The sequence below is a fragment of the Cupressus sempervirens genome, chromosome 6 (genome assembly GCF_028749045.1).
Source record: "Cupressus sempervirens isolate cs-2001-9-10 chromosome 6, ASM2874904v1, whole genome shotgun sequence".
In the NCBI taxonomy this organism is placed as follows: Eukaryota; Viridiplantae; Streptophyta; class Pinopsida; order Cupressales; family Cupressaceae; genus Cupressus; species Cupressus sempervirens.
Window position 1 is genome coordinate 396,830,474 of NC_143123.1, and position 18,022 is coordinate 396,848,495.

The window sequence follows — 18,022 nt, forward strand, 5'->3', positions numbered from 1 at the left end:
ATATGGTGTCAATATTCAATGCAAAGTTTAAAATTGCATCTCTTATAGTTTCTTCATATATTTGCACCACCTCCATTTGTTCTATTATAAGTTTACTTTTTTCTTCCTCAATACCTTCATCAAATGGTTCTTTAAAATTCAATGGAGTCTAAGGGAGCTCAACAATTGGGCCAATAAGAGGTGGTGGAGCTGTTGAGGATGTAATCGTCATCTAAGAACACTCACCTGCTAGCCTTTTTCCCTTCATTTTTTTTGATACCTAGTGAGTACCTTTTTCATTTCACTAATCTTTCTACTACTCTCATCATAGGCTTCCAAAACCTTTTCATATTTGATATATAAATCAATGAATTTTTGCTTTTCTCTTCTAGAAGTAGGTAGAGTAAAGTTTGTCATTTCTTTATTCATTTGGGTAGCTTCTTCACTACTTGTTTCTCCAACTCTTGTCACCATTAGGCTTCCTACTTGGTTAGTGCCAGAGGCCTCTTTTTGCCTAGACTTATCTCTCTTTTGCAATGACCATATCACAAAGGTTGCATGATCTTCACTATATCTTGCCCCTCTAGAGGCATGCTAAGCTTCTTCCTCTATTTTGTATATTGTATTTGTTTATTTCCTTATGGCATCAAACACCATAGCATTAGCAATGACCCATTCAAGAAGGATTAACAATCTTGATTCCTTTATCATCATCCTGCCTTGTTCGGGAGTGATTTTATTGAAGTCTTCCATCATTTCCTCTTTTATATCATCTCTTATACTAGAGTCCTCTTTATTTGGTTGCTCTTCTTGCATCTTTTTATATCTAGCCTCAAGATTTGTATGCTTGCTCTCCAAGAAAATTGAACAAAATCCCTTGACTAAACAAAATTATCATTTGACAAAAATTGTTCACAAGCTTGTTTTACCACTGGATCTAACTCCTTACCTCTAAAGTCCTCTATTGTGAGATCCATGGCTAGCATTAGAGGTTATTGTAACATTCCTTCTTCTAATTTAGCAGTGGTTACAACAATGTCATATTGATTTTCAACTTGTGCCAAATGCTCGGTTGTTTCTTGCTCACTTTCAAAATGCAAAGGTGATGTAAGATCATCCAGCGGTGTAAGGACAATCATGTATCACCCAAAAAAATGCTTAATGTTAGTTTTTGTTTAATGTGTTTGTATTTCTAGATAACCCATTTGGGCCAAATAGAGATTCCAACTCTCATAGTTCCACTATTGGTTTTTGGGTTAGTATTTTTTAGCACCTAGGGATATGTGCCAGTGTAGAAAATAGGTTATTTTTTAATTAAGCCATAATTATAATGAGTTTGTTAGAAAGACCAAAGTTACAGTTGCACCAAAAGATTGACCTATCAATGTCTAATACAACAAATAGCCTTATAGAACCACAAAAGGTGGTTATGCCATGTCGCAAATCATGCGAGGGACGCTGGCCCACTGCCAACAATCCCCCTTCTAGCATCACTTGTTGTGGCCTATGAGATTCAAACCTATGACCAAGCTCTAATACCAATTGTTAGAAAGGCCAGAGTTTTCATTGCACCGAAAGATCAACCTATCAATGCCCGATACAACCAATAGTCTTATATAACCACAAGAGGCAATTAAACCATGCCGCAAATCCTGCGATCCGTTGGCCCACTGCCAATAGAGTTAGGAGGTGTAATTTGGAGGAATCATTGTACTTGTAATTTAAATCATTCTATAAAATGAATCAGGTCAAAAGGATTTACTGTTTGAAAGTTATTAATGTTTTAAGTTGCCTCGAGACCCCCTAAAAACACTTCAAAGTTGATTTGAGGCACTAAATAGCCTCGTACGAGCCTAAAAAATAGTGAACAAGTAAAGATTTACATAGAGCTATAGAGAACCTGGAAATCTTTCTGAAAATGTAAACGGTTTTTCAATCAGAGTCCTGTATCAAAAGTTATGCCTCCTAAAAGTTGGACTACCATTTCTGGATTCTTCTAATTTTGCATCGACTTCTTACACGTCTTCTAGAACCTTCTAATTTGGTGGTGGATGCCAAATGGCATATTCTAACATGTATTCCTAACCATAAACCTAATTTGGGTTACTTAAGGTCATTTCTTGCATTATAAAGGCAGTTTTTGTGGAGTTTGAGAGAAGGTACTATGAGAAGGATTTTTCTCCAAAATCTGATAACCTTGTAAGCCCATAGGGCATGTAGTTGATTCTATTTTCGTTGTATTGAATGTAATAGCATATCATTTCTGATAATAAAATTCTCCTTTTCCTATTTTGTTCAGTGTCTTGGGTTGTGCCCTCATCAAAAGGGGTTTGAGAGGGTGAATATACGTCTTTGCTTAATGAAAGACCCTCTTTTATTCTCTGTTTCTTGGAGATGGATTCAGTAGGGAGACTTTCTAACAATGGTCTTCTATAAATTGGGGCAAAAGGATCGCCTTTTGTAGGAGGTGAAGGCCTACCCCCTATTTATTTTTCCTTGATGGCTACATCCTCTACTGTTCTCAAAACAGTATATCCAACTCTCCTTTGAAGAGTATATTGTCTAGGATTCATGGTAGGAGCAATTGTCAATCTTTGCATCACTTCTCTCGCCCTTTCAGGATGCTCTTTAAGTGAGGCAACTCTTTTCTCAATTAGAACTTGAATGATCTTAGCAAACTGAGTCATCAACATTTTCAATTTGTCATCCCATAATTTGGCATCTTTCAATGGATCATATTTTTTATCAAACACATTAATAAAATTCAAATTTTTTTTGTATACCCTCCATTCTCCCTTTTTACCTCTTGTTTTTGTAATGAAAATTCATTTTAGATAAATCTTTAGGGTAATAAAATTTATAATCATGTCCTTTGGCTTTGGCTCTTATTTTAAACATCTCATAAAAACCTGCGGGATCTATGAACCTAGCATGAGATTTTGTCATGTTGTAGGGCTCAAGTACCTTATCCAAATATTTCCATCCTCCTTTTGTGATCATGATTTGATGTGCAATAGTGTAATCAGGGAATATTGTACATCTGGATCTATTCATCAACTCTTCCTCCTCCAATCTTCCAATTTTCCATAGAAATTCTGCAACACCAACCTTAAGGGGGACCTAATAGGGTAACACGTGGGGTTTCCTTAAAAACATGAATTCTAAATATTGTAGAAACTAGATAAGGATAATATCTCCCCAATTGTGGCTCAGTTTCAGACTTGTGGCAAAGTCCTTTGATCTTATTAGTTCGATCAATGCCTTAGGAACTCTAGGGTTATCAAGAGATAACAAGGTCCTTATTCTTGAAGAAAAAAATATCTATCAAATCTCACAAAACTAGCATTTGTTCTGTCCCATGACATATATGTGCTCTAAAGTTAAACATGAAATTCTCCCCTTCATGATCTTTTACCAATTTCATTTCCTTCTTAAAAAAGGTAGCTCCTTTGAACAAGCATATATGTATAAGCATACAAAACCATGTGAATGGCATGTCAACCTTTCCTTTGTCAATCCCAATCAGGCCATTATGAGCTTTCTCAGCAAGATAAGAGGCAAAGTAAAAAATCACACCCATGCCATACTACAAAATTTGTACCATTGTGTATATTAACGGAATAGGTAGACAATCATACTCATCCTCGCCTAAAAATTTACATTGAGACAAAAATACAGCTTGGGCACGATGATTGAAATACTTCTTCAGTAAGGGTTCCGGGGTGGTTGATGAAACCAAAGTTAAATGGCCAATCTTTGCAAAATGTTCTTTCAAAGGTCCACTTCTAAGATAAACCCTTTGAGCGTCATATACATCTTGCAATTTCTCAGGCAAAGTAAAAAAGCACACCCATACCATACTGCAAAATTTGTACCATTGTGTATATTAAGGGAATGGGTAGATAATCACTCATCCTCGCCTAAAAATTTACACTAAGACAAAAATACAGCTTGGGCACGAGGATTGAAATAATTTGGGCACAAGGATTGAAATACTTCTTCAGTAAAGGTTCCAAGGCGGTTGATGAAACCAAAGTTAAATGGCCAATCTTTGCAAAATGTTCATTCAAAGGTCCACTTCTAGGATAAACCCTTTGAGCATCATATACCTCTTGCAATTTCTCAAAATCAATAGTATCATGGGGGATTGAGGATGGTTGCAGCATGAAAACCTCACGAATTTCCTCTACCAAAAGCTTAAACAAGCTAATCCCTAGATTGTTTCTCACTATATACAGGGTCATACCTTTTTTCAATAAGGGTTAGGAGGTCTGAGTCCATGAAAACCCTTGGAACAATCAATTTTCTTAGGTCAAGATTCCATATATTATCATGTGGGGTACCTAGATTTCTTTGAGAAAACCATTTCTTAAAAAGTTCCCATCCATTCATGTTCATCTTAGCATATCTGAACCAATTACCCTTATCATACAATCCTTCAAAAATTTGAAACCTTGGTGAATTGGGGATGAGCTTTTAACCCTTAGCAGAGTCGTTAATGGACATACCTAACTATTCTAGAAAATCATTGTGCACACTTCTTTCCTGATAATTTATCTTCCTGGTAACTCTTTTTGGGGCGACATTATTTCTCTTTTTATTATTGGGGTTTATAGAATGCTTTACTCTTAATGGATCAGAACAAACACATTTCTTTTAAAAATAAAATCTACAAATTCTGGCAAGAAACTTACTAGTTGTGAGTATGTTCTTATTGTAATTCCTTTTGAAAAACCCTAATCCTTGTTGCAACCTCTTTGAGCATTGTCCCACATCGCATGAACTCGTATTCTAGAAATCGCAACACTTCAATCAAGCACCTCTTAGAATAGTGCAAGAAAAAACAATCCTCGTAAAATCCACACAAGTTTTGAATTAATTTGTTGTCAATGTTGCAAACAAATGGGCTTGAGATGAGTCTCAACTAGCTTTGAAACTGAGTCATTCATCAAGATGTAAATCCATACCCCAATTTAGTTTGTATGTACTAAGTCACCTTTCCTGAGATGATAGGGAACTCAAGCCAATGATATAACGACAACTGTAGAGAAACTCAACACTGCAGGCTCTTTCTGACCACTAAATTTCCTAGGACACATGGCGCATTGTCGCTTCGTCTTAGAACCTAAATAGTGCACATCAAAATTCAGAGAAGAAGAGACAAGTTAACCAAAACTTTGCAACTGACTAGTTTGGCTCCTGACTCGGGAGGGCGGTTGCATGGGTCCCATAGACTACTTTAGTCTCGTGGACGTAATTAAAATCTATCATATCATATCATATCTTGTTATAGCAATAATGCAACCACTATGGATCTAATTTTGATCAGATGATTATGAAAAAATTCAAGCGTAACTACAACTTAGACCATCTTGGACACATGTCCAAACATCACATTGTCACGTTTATTAAACACTTTGCATCTTCAATAAATGACAAAGTGACAATCGTGCGATCTAATTACATTGGATGATCTGGAAAATATATATAATCCCATTGTACCTAGTTGTCAAATTTGCTCCTTATTCAACATGTGTTACTAATTTGAGACACAAAGCTTGGTTCTTTTCCATATTTCAACACTATTCCCACCAAGGACACATGGCACTATGTCACTTTGTCGCTTTTCTCAAACACCTTGTATCTTCAAAAAGTGATGAAACAAAAACTTGTTGGATCCAAAAGATCTAACAGAGCCCAAAATAACACACCATGCACTACCATGTAGGAAATGGCTTGCACATGTACACGTGTCTTAAGCTAATCAGATGATTTATCCTTATTGTATTAAGTTATCCATGTATAATTTGTGGAACACACGTCAAAATGTCTCTTTATCACATTGGATAAAAACCATGTAATTCTCATAAACAACAATGCAATAGCCATCAAATCTATTTACATTGGATGATCCAGATGTGAGTATTCATATGTTTTTTCGAAAATATTTTACTTCCAAAGATCCTGACACGTGGCATTTACTAGGATGTAGATGTAAACTTTATTATCCTTCACATTTGGTCCCACCCAGCAGACACATGGCACTACATCGCTTTGTCGCAACGTTTGAACTCCTTGCATCTTTGGCTCTGTCTGGGGATGATAAACATTTACTATTCATGCAAGAATTCAGAATTTATGGGAGAAGTAAATCACACAACAAGCTTGACAACTTTGGAGAGCACTCAGAAAACCCATACAACAAAGTAGGAAAATCGGGGTATATACAAGGAAAACTCAACAGGAAAAGAGACAAACTTATTCACAAACTTTACAAAGTATACACAATCTACCCTACTGTTCATGGAAAAAAGAATACCTCTAAGTAGAAGTATTTCTTCAAGAACTATACATGAACTAGCAGTTCCAAAAGATCGCCAAAAAGTTCCTTAACAATATATGAGTCTTCACCCCTTGTGTCATGAACTAGGTATGGGCCCAACCATATAGGATCAAATTTCCCATGCTTTCCCTTATCTTCCAACCATGCATTCCAAAGCAATACCTAGTCATCTGGTTCAAATTTCCTATCTATTGCCCTTTTATCAAATAGGTGTTTCATTTGTGGTTGCAATTTAGCATTCCTGGTTGTTGCTTCTCTTCTATTTTCATCCAATCCAATGAGCTCATCAATCCTCTCTTGCATATCATCAATTATGTCCTCGTCATATTTTTTAACAAACTTCTACATTCCTATCAGGTTATTCTGAGGCAACCTTGCTCTAATTCCATAGATTAGATCAAAAGGTGTTGATCCAATAACCCTTTTACTGGCACCCTGTCAGTTCATACTGCCAATGGTAACTTAAGAGTCCCATGCCTTCTTATTCTCATCCAAGATTCTCTTGATAATCTTCAGATACTTTTGTTTGTGGACTCTGCATGTCCATTTCCTTGGCATGGTATGGAGAAGAAGTTGACTTGGTTATGGCATACTTGTCATAGAACCGGATATACTCATCAAATCTAAAACACATGGCATTGTCTATCACAATTTTCTCAGGGCATCCAAATCTAGTAATGATGTTATTCAAGATGAAATCATTTACTACTTTACTAGTTGATCTCCCTGTTCGAATAGCTTCCACCCAATTTGTAAAATAGACAATTGCTACCAAGATCCAAGAATGTCCTACACTAGATTTATTTTCTATTTCACCTATAAAATCAATACCCCATTGTTAGAAAGGGGCTTGTACTTCTACGCATTTTAAAGGCACATTTCCAAAAAACTTCAGCTTGCTTGCAAACCTTTGACAAGGATCACATTTCCTGACTAGCACATAAGCATCCCTAAATAGGGTAGGCCACCAAAACCCAACCCTCGTCACTTTGTTAGCTATAGTCTTGGCCATGTAGTGACCTCCACACACTCCATTATGCATTTTATTTAGAATCTTGATTGATTCCTCTTTATCAACACATTTCAATAGTACTCCGTCAAGATTTCTCCACCATAGTTTTCCATTTCCAATAAATATACTTGATGGCTTGAACCTTTAGTGTTCTCTTCTCATTATCATTCATTGGGGGTAGAGCACACATGCACTGCAAATAGTAGATAATATCCTTATACAAATACCAATGATCTATATCATAGATACATGGCATGTGGTCATCATTCATTACATTTATCTGATTTGCATCTAGATTTTTCTGTGCCATTAGTTTTGCCAAACCCTAACCTCTTATCAATTATTAATTTGGATCTCAACATTGAATTCCTGAATCCTATTTATCCATCTACATCTTCTACCAGACACTTCTTGTTGAGAGAGAATATCTTTGATTGTAGCACTTGGAAGAAAAGCTATTATTGTGGCTCCTATCAAGTAACACATGAAAGCTTTAATTGCCTTGACCAAAGCATATGCTTGTTTTTCATTTATATCATACTTAAGCTATGTTGCTTGGAGGGATTTACTGAAGAAAGCAATTAGTTGTTCAAAACCCTCTTCATTTTTTGAAGTACAATTGTTGCAATTGTATGAAATGAGGCAAAGGAAAAAATATGCATGGGTTTAATATAATCTAAGGCTCTCAATACTTGTGCATTTTTAATTGCTTCCTTGATATTTTGAAATGCAATTGTAGGCTCCCCCTCCCATCTGACCTATTTTGGCTCTTATCTAAGTCTTGCTCGACCTGATTTGGATCGCTTTGGAGATTGAACATTATGTTTGTATTATTTTTTGTTTTAGGTCTTGGACAACCTAGTTGTTGATTAACCATTTTAATGCATTTAAATGAAAGATCAATTTTGTAACTGAATGATTAGTGAGAGGAAGTGTGAGGTATGTGAAAGTGTGCATGTATGATGAGAGCTATTATGTAATAGAGGCAGAAATTATACTTCATTGAAACTATATTGGAATTGAAGATGCTCTAAGCTAGGTTGTAATGGACAGTATGTACACCTTGTAAAATGTAATCACAAACTAATCAGTTTACTTGACTAGGGGCCAAAGCATGATATTGTATCGTGAGAAATGAGCTCTTGACAATGGGCTTCTGAATGCATGTGCATTCCCCTTTTTGTTTCTCCTTTTCCCTGGATAAGGCAATGCTTTTAGCATTGTACATTCATCTTGTGGGTTTAACTCCCTCTGGAATTTTCCCTTAACTAAGTTTCCTCGAGAACTTAATCCGGTGTTATGTGTTATATGTTGTGGATCTTGATTTATCTTTTATCATTCGAATCTGTAATTGGTTAAATTGGTTGAAGATGTCATTATTAGAGTAGTAGTGTAGTTACAAAAGAGAATATATAACTACTGTCTACTAAATTTAAAGGAACCTGATCTGAGGAGGAGAAAGGAAAGCACTACCGCATATCTTATCCCTTTGAATTTGTGACCTCTCTAAAGAACACAAATTCTCCTCTACTAGAACAATTCATTCTACTGAACAATTTAGACTGTACATATATGAAAGTTTCAAGATTTTGATTTATTGCTATGTTTTTTTTTTTGGGCAAATGTGGACGGGGCCACAAACTATAAATTAAAATAGCTAGTTCGATAACTCCATGGGGAAAGAACTAGAAAGAAAACCCCATTTCCTCGTTGAAATACAAAAGAAATAAGCAGAAGAAAAGCAGCCCACAAAAGATTTCCCCTACGACAACACAAACTACAAAGGGTTGCAATTGGAGACATTAATTTGAATCCTGGATAAAAAGTTCTGCTAGAACAGGAAAGGCAGACAGAATAATTGGATGAGAATTAAGATTGGGATGTGAAGCCGAGGCAACAAATTCTACATGTTGATCATCACATTCCATATTTGCTAAATAGTCGGCCACAGAATTACCTTCCCTATATATATGAGATATCTGATACTTTCAAAACGAATCCAATAACCCCCATATCTGTTTTAGGATATAAGTAATTTTCCAATTGAAAGAATTTTTTGAGAGACATGCTTTAATTATAATCATTGAGTCACCCTCAATATGAACTGAATGAAAACCATTTATTCTTGCTAGTATTAAGCCAGCTAGCAAAGCATGTGCCTCTGCCATATTATTTGTCCCCAGAGGTAAAGGTTGAGATTTAATTGCTAAAACCCTTCCACACTCATCTCTAATGCAAGCTCCAATTCCTGATTTGCCTCGGTTTCCACGTGATGCACCATCAAAGTTAATCTTAACAAAACCAGATAACGGAGGAGTCCACTTGACATTTGATCTATCAACTTTAACGGATAATTTTAGATTTGAATGAGTACCCATAGGAATGCAAATAGCTTTCCAATTCTGAATGATACTACTATCCCGAGCCAATAAATAGTGATTAAAACTAATAGAAGCAATTGAAGAATTAACGCTTTCGGATATAGATTTCTCAATCTGATCTTGCACCTTGCTCATATGTGAAGAAACATGACGAAAGATACGCTTGTTTCTTTCCCACCAAAGTGCCCAAACAATAGCTGAAGGAGCACACTTCCAAATACCATGAAACATTGACTTAGGATAAAGCAAGGGCCATGATTGAAAAAGATTCCACAAGCTGTTCGGAAGTGGCATCTCATAATTGAGTTTCTTGAGCACATGCAACCAGCACTCTTGCGCATAAGGACATTGTAATAGTATGTGATCTGTAGTCTCCCATGTTTCTTCACACAAAACACACTTAAATGGCTGAGCTATTGAAAGTCTAGACAATTTATCACTAGTTAAAATCCTTTTTTTTAAAGCAAGCCATGTGAAACAGCCTGCTTTGGGGAGCACAACATTATTCCAACAAAGATTGAAAGCACGATGTGGGGCCTAACTTCAGCCAGATTTTGTAATGCTTTATAACCTTCTTTAACATAGTACCTACCATTTTTAGAAGGAGCCCATCTTACTAGATCCTTATCTCGAGAAAAATAAATATTTCTTTCCTTAAAAACTCCCAATATGTTGCTGAGCTTTATTTTCTGCTTTCGATCTATGTTTGTATATGCCAGATGGGAAGGTCTCTTGCTAATGTCATTTTTTTCAGTTTCGGAGATTGCTTTTTCAAACTTTTAAGAGGTATAGACGACTTTTCTTTATTGGTGGGACGTACACCCGTCCATGATCCAAATTTACCCTTCGCGGTGATGGTGCTTTAACTCTGTTACGGCAGAGCTAATCACCCCTCGTGGAAATCGCTACAGTTTCCGTCTATTATGCCTCACATAAAAAGAACAGTACCTACTTGCAAATATCAATCCTATACCAATATAAACCTTCTCTGCTCATATTGTTTTTGGGAATTGCATCTCAGGGAACAAGGACTTATAATGAAACAAATATATCATTCACTAGTTTTAATTAAACTCCTCGTATTTTTTATTAATCTTGCTTTCTCCACAACACATCAACGTTTGATTCATGTGTTTTTTCATAAATATTGTGGAAAAAATCAATAAAAATGTATTTTGGGAAAATCGTTTATCAAAATGTAGATTTGTCCACCCGTGTTTTGTGGTAAAGCATACCAAGCGATGAGAACTTATTATTGATATCATTTATATCCACTGCATACAACCTCACATTGTGATCAGCTGCTCCACAATTATTACTCATCATCTTTGGTTTCTCTACCACAGATCAAACTCTTGTTAACGTGCAGTTGTTTCAAAGGGAATTATGGGAAAAACTAAAATAATGTATATTGCCAAAAACGATAGTCCATCGGAATGTATCTCTGTGCCTATAATTTGTTGGGAGATACCTTAGGACTGATTAGAGACTTCACTATGTTATTAAATACTCATTGCATCCATATAATTATCATCTTATTAGGGTTATCTTGTCGCCACTCATTAATAATACATATTTCTTTGGTTCTCAACCACATTGACTCTTACGAATGTCCAATTTTTTAAAGAATATAGATCAAATAGAGCTAAGAATTCTTCAGAAATTAACAGATAGCATTTATTTGGTAATGCACTGATTCCTTAACTTTTTCATAACAATTTTCTTCAGAAATAGATAGATATCCTATTTCGCAATAAATTGGTTTCGTACAACCAATTTCCGACAATGAGTATTGCCTTTTCAATAATAAATAATTAAAATAATGTTACCCTCTAATCGATACGAGAATACGAGTATCCACTCTCAATACTGCTTGTTAAAATAGTTAGTAATTTAAAATAAACAAGGTTTAAAATAGTGTTAATTTCTAATCACTATAAGAATACAGTTATCCATAGTCAATACTGCTTGTTAAATAGATACCCCACAATTTTCTCATCACTTGTGATAACCAGATGACAAATCCTTTATTTCAAAGTCCCTCTTCCTCACTTTGCTCACAAGTTTCATTGATCAAAACAGTAAAACTTCTTGCTTTGTATTTTAATTTTAGCATTTATAATACTATGCCTGTATAAATTTGCATTAACGAGATTAAAAAAGGCCAAGATTTTATATAATTTTGTGGGATGCCTATAGCATTGAGAAGACACAAACTTTGGATCATGCAGAAACAGATATACAATGCATGACAAAGGAGGAGGAATTTTCATCTCTTCAAATTCTGTCTTATATACAGGATTACAACCATACCCCTAAACCAATTCACTCAATATTGCTTCACCTATTAAATGTGTTATGAGTTTGATGCAATGTCTAAATAAATGTACCTACAAATCTATAGAAAATCTGACATATCAAAGACAAGTTGTAACAATCTACTGAGTAGCATACAGACAGACTTCGTACTAGAAAGGTTCGGAAAGGTTGTGCATTTGTCTGACTCAACTTACCACAACCAAAACCCTTACAAGTTACAATGATGCTCACTTCTCCCAGGCTCAAAAAGTTATCCAGTTCATGAAAGAAGAGAGACCAGGGATACAAATTCTGCAGTCAGTCGTCCTTTGGACCTTGTATTAATGACAAAATGCTCCGGGTATCTCCTAAGAAGTGAAAGAAGCCCAATCCAAGGTCTACCCTTACTCTCAGAATCATCCCAGTCCTCAGCTGACAAAAATTTCCGTATTCTACTCTGATGCCAAACTCCACTGTAATGTTCAAGAAGCTGCACCATTAAAAGCACAAATAAGTCCACATTCTAAAAGTACCAATGTACTCTTGTTATGAAGCAATAATATGGCGTACTAGCAACAAGCTCTAGTATGTATTCCAGTCAGAAGTGCAAGCATTTACTTTAGTCTTTAGACTCTAATTATAACTGAATACAGTTTTTATGGACCAGAATGTCTTCCAACAAGCAAAACGATCAGCATATGTATTTTTCTCTGGGATTCGATTAGTAGTTTATCAAATGCATCATAAAGTCTGTGATCATTGGTCAAAGAACAGATCTACTCATAGAAAAAGGTATGGCATGCTTTTGATACATGTTAGAAACAAACTGAGGCGAATAAAACTAAATAGTAAATTATACTCGATGTAGTCTTGGGGCAATTTTGTTCCATGTACAAGAGAGCACTATCTTAAACAGGCATTACTGAGAGAACCGCACAGTATTGTAACAAACCTATAGATGGTTGTACTTGTCACAGTCTAGTTCTTGTGTGCTTGTGAGTGCACCCAACAAATAAAGAGGTCAGAGGTCCACATGTGGCAAAGAAGTAAACATCAAAATACACATGACAACAGACTGTATTCTAGTAACAAATTGAATTTGCCAGTGATCTTGTGTAGAAAATGTCAGAATATCATTCAGTCTCTGAACTTGAGATTTTCAAACACGTGCAACTGTTTGTTTGCACCAGGACGACTTGATGCTTTTCATAAAGCTCTAATGTTAATAAACAGGAGTAAAATATGCTTATAAAAACATATCAATGTAATGGATAAAAATTACTACATAAACGTTTTAATTTTCAATAACAAATGGTAACAAGGCTGAAAATGACAAGCAGAAAGAAAACAGAATAGGGAGCAGAAAATTGAGACAAATGCTAGCAATTGAAAACCATATTACGAGGACAAAACTAGGTACTCTAGAGTCTAATGAAAGAGCTAAAAGATTAGCATCAAATAAGAAAATACAGATGCCAATAAATCTGAGATGGAAGGACATCAAATGAAAAACAACAAATAATATGCTCATACCACAGATAGCACTTTTTGTGCAGGATTAAATTTAGTTCACACAAGTGTAGGGTCTAGTCAAACACGCAATGCCGCAAGTAAGATTTCATCCCACCGAATAATGCAATATAAGGGTGGGAAAGACAAGGAGCATAACAATCAACTGTATTAGAAGTTGCTATTAGAAAATAATGGAATATTTTGTTCTAAACATGTTGATTCCGATGGAGGTAAGGCTTTTATTATAGTTGAACTTAACTTGTGCAGTTTTACAAACTGGCCAACAAATCAAGCAGCAACAGATAACCCCAGTGGATGGCATACATAACCTTCAAGAACCAGAAGAAGCAAATAGAAATTCTCATCCAAATTATAATATGAAAAAACAAACTGTGGTTGCCAGCAGCCTATTCAAAAGCAAATTGAAGAACATAATTTGGTGGTGCAGGCGGCCAAAGTCTCAAAGCCAACAAAATGTGACAAACTCATTCGCATAATTCACTGCTCCAAAACAATTTATCCCTGTGACACTTTCCTCATTAATCATTAGTATCTTTCCATTTCTTCCACTTGCAAAGACCATCTTTATATCCTCTACTCGAAGCAAAATGAGGTTACCATGTTATGAGAAGAATGTGGCCAGACTAAGTGTTGGGGACCTTGTTTAACTGGCAAAAGCTATCTGTGGTTAGCAAGAGGTCACAAGGTCCAGCCTAACCCCAGCCTACGTGGTACTGGAGGCCGTGTCATGCCAGTCTCATCAGTCACATTAAAAAGATTAGAGCACTGCAGTTTATATCAAAACTACACAATTCCTGCATTCTTACAAAAGAAAAGCATGGCCACGCTTCAGAAAAGATTCCATACTCCTGCAGAAGACTGCAATTCTTTAGGTTCATCCACAACTTCTCCTTCCCTGGCTATGTTAAAGCATGCAGCAGATGTACAAGATGATCCTCCCTTTTCTTGCTAAATACCAGAATGTCATCCAGATAAACAATATACATATGATGTTTTATTAATAATTAACTACATTGTTTTTAAGTCAAGCACATGGGTCCTATTTCACTAGTTGTGTTTCATGTGTAGCCGTCTCTCATAAGCATACATGGTCCACTTAGCACTCACTGCATATAAGTGCTGCTCAAAGGGGTTAAGTATCTGGTACTTCTAGGACAACCAAAATCCCCATCACCACTCTAAGTGCACTTAACCATAGACTTTCCACCAAGATTAAGCTAACTACCTCCCAGGAAGTCCCTATCTTCACTCGTGCAAGCTAGGTGAGCTTGATCTTGCCAAAGACTCCATGGTCAAGCATGCTGGAGTCAAAATAGTCTGGTATGAGTAACCTCTTGGCATGTCTAGATGCCACAACCTTATCAGAAAATGTGGTAGCAAGGTAAGTGGGCTTGATCTTGGTAGAAACTCCATAGTTAAGCAAGCTTGAGTTGAAGCATACTAGGGTGGGTGACCTCCCAAGAAGACTTGATGATTTACCCTGAGCATCACCTAGATGCAATTACTGCTATGTGGACTAATTATGCTTGCGAGAGATAGGTTCGTGTAAATAACAAGTCATGATATATGGGTCAGTGTGTTTGACTCAAAAACTATGCAGTTGAATCCTAATAACAAAACATTATTTGACAGACTACAGAAAATGCCACCTTGTCAACAACAAGCTTGCCGAAGAATGGCTTCAAGAATTCAATAATCAGTCTCATGAAGGTGCTTGGTACATTATTTAACCCAAATGGCATGATCAGCTACTCATACAGTCCATCCTTGTTTCTGAAAGTTGTCTTCCATTTATCCCTTCATGGATTCGAAGTTGATGGTAACTACCCTTGACATCTATTTTGGAAAAGTATAAATGCACAATCATTGACACCTATGAATTATAATTATGGTGGTCTTGTCTAAAGTACAGGAGTCCATACACATCCATTCTCCTCCCTTCTTTGGCACAAGTGCTATGGATATATTGTAGGTACAACACAAACGTTCCCTAATCAACCTCTCTTCAGCTATTATTGAACTTGTCCATTCAACTCAAACCTCATTTCATAACTCAGCCTATGCAGTGCCTTATTTGTTAAGCTGGATCCTAAAATTAAACCCATACAATACTGTGCTCTGATGGCAATTCTTAGGCATTCCACAATCTGTAATATCTTCAAATTCCTTCAACAGAACTTCTACTTGTAGCTTTTCAACAGTTCTAGAGCTTACTTTCTTCTACTATTGCAGATTTAACAACCAACACACATTTCTGCAAGCTTTCAACTTCATTAAAATTATTTACAGCAGTCAATTATAGTATCTTGTTCTCTATGACTTCTTTTCCAACCTTTAATGGCAACAATCCAAACTTCTTTCACACTTGGTGATGGTAAAAGTGTTCTTCCTCCCACTATGGATGGCACTAGCATCATATTGGCATGGTCCATCCAACAACACATGAAAAGCATATCGATCACACCAAATTTCATCAATAACAACCTCTACTGTGAAATGCAACTATATACTATTCCTTCAGTCTGTTGATCCTATTACGGAAGTAATTGGTAAAATACTTGCTTGTTATTAACAAAGACCAAGAAGTCAATTTATACAAAAGAATAAAGCGATGTTTCCTTAGGAAACTATCAAAAAGAATAGAAATATTCTATTCTAACAGATAAAGCTAAAAAAGTGAAAGCTAACTAGATATTTACAATAGGTAACCATTAACTAATAATAGACGACTTATCTATTATTGTAATACCCTCCCTTAATGGTTAATCTATCTAGAACACCAAGCTGTCCTCTGAATTTGACAAACATATCAGGACCAAGAGGCTTGGTGAGAATGTCTGCAGTCTGATCTGTGGTAAGAACATACTACAAATCAATAGTCTCGTCTTCAACCAGCTGTCGTATGTAATGACAATGAACATCCACATGCTTGGTTCGTTCATACATATCCCCAAGCATCCGACGAAGCCAAACAGCTTCACATGCTGCCTTAATAGTCCCTTTGTATTCAGCCTCTACAGAAGAGAGAGAAACTGCTAGTTGCTTCTTGCTGGTCCATGTGACTGCACCAGATCCCAAACTGAACACATATCCAGATGTTGACTTTTTATCATCAACAGAGCCTGCCCAATCTGAATCTGTGAACCCACTGAGTTTAGGAATAGAACTTCGAGAGTACAGAAGTCCATAATCTGAAGTGCCTTTCACATAACGAAGCACACGCTTTGCTGCCATCCAATGATCAGCCTTAGGAGCTGTCATAAAGCATGAAATATCGCTGACTGTGAAGCTAATATCAAGCCTAGTAGCAGAGAGGTAGATGAGGCTACCTACTAGTTGCCTGTATGTAGTATCATCAACGGAAGGAGAATCAAACTTTGCTAATAACTTGAGACCTTTCTCCATAAGTGTAGATGCAGGTTTGCAATCCTGCATTCAAAATTTGTCTAACAGGGCCCTGGCATATTTGGACTGAGAGATGAATATACCAGAAGATTGTTGCCAAACTTCAACACCTAGGCAATAATGCATAAGCCCAAGGTCAGTCATATCAAAAGACTGGCATAAGTTCTGTTTGATTCCCTGAATCAAAGATGCCGAACTACCAGTGATGATCAGATCATCCACATAGATAACCAGAAGGATGATGTCACTGTCAGTAGTCTTGATGTACAGATTTGAGTCTAAAGAACTCCTCTTGAAGCCTTGATCATTGAGGTACTTATCAATCTTGATGTACCATGCTCGAGGGGCCTACTTCAAACCATAGAGAGTTTTTACTAATTTGAGAACCTAATGGTCTTTACCAACAACCTTGAAACCAGGAGGCTGCATCATGTAGACCTCTTCATGGAGATCACCATTCAGGAAAGCACTATTTACATCCATCTGATGGACCTTCCAGCCAAACTGTGCTGCCATGGCTAGGACTAATCTGATGGTGCTCATCTTTGCGGTAGGAGCAAAGGTCTCCTCATAATCAATGCCCTAACGTTGAGAAAAGCCCTTTGCCACTAAACGAGCTTTGTACTTATCCAAAGTACCATCTGATTTGTATTTGATTTTGTAGACCCATTTGCAGCCAATGGGTTTCTTCCCTAGTGGAAGATCAGAAAGGACCCAAGTGTTGTTCTTCAACAGGCTCTGGTGTTCAGATGTCATGGCCTGTTTCCACTCTGGAATTCCGTTAGCCTCAGAATATGTTTGAGGTTCAAACACACTGTGAATGTTGGCCATACGAGCAAAGTTAACAGAATCTGTAGTATTGCTCTTTTTCCGAGCAGTTCTCCCATCTACGAGTTCATCGTCATGAAGATCAGCAAGTGTCTTAGGCTCTTAGCCCACCACTTAGGCCGGATAGGAGAAGGACCAATAGTAGTACTAGGAGATGCTTGATCAGCAGGATCTGCATCAGAAGAAGCTGGATCAAACTCAGGTGAAGCATCTTCAAAACGAAGTGATCCTGCAGGAGAAGCC

General features: G+C 36.6%; 1 protein-coding gene across 1 annotated transcript in view; it reads right to left on the reverse strand.

The window, feature by feature from the left end:
* Positions 1–11,955: 11,955 nt before the first annotated feature.
* Positions 11,956–18,022, reverse strand: part of LOC149552732 (FHA domain-containing protein FHA2-like) — a 53,655-nt gene continuing 47,588 nt past the window's right edge. The window contains exon 3 of the mRNA XM_089788282.1: positions 11,956–12,503. Coding sequence (XP_089644408.1) covers positions 12,294–12,503 — 210 coding nt within the window. The 3' untranslated portion in view covers positions 11,956–12,293. The remainder of the gene's footprint in view (positions 12,504–18,022) is intronic.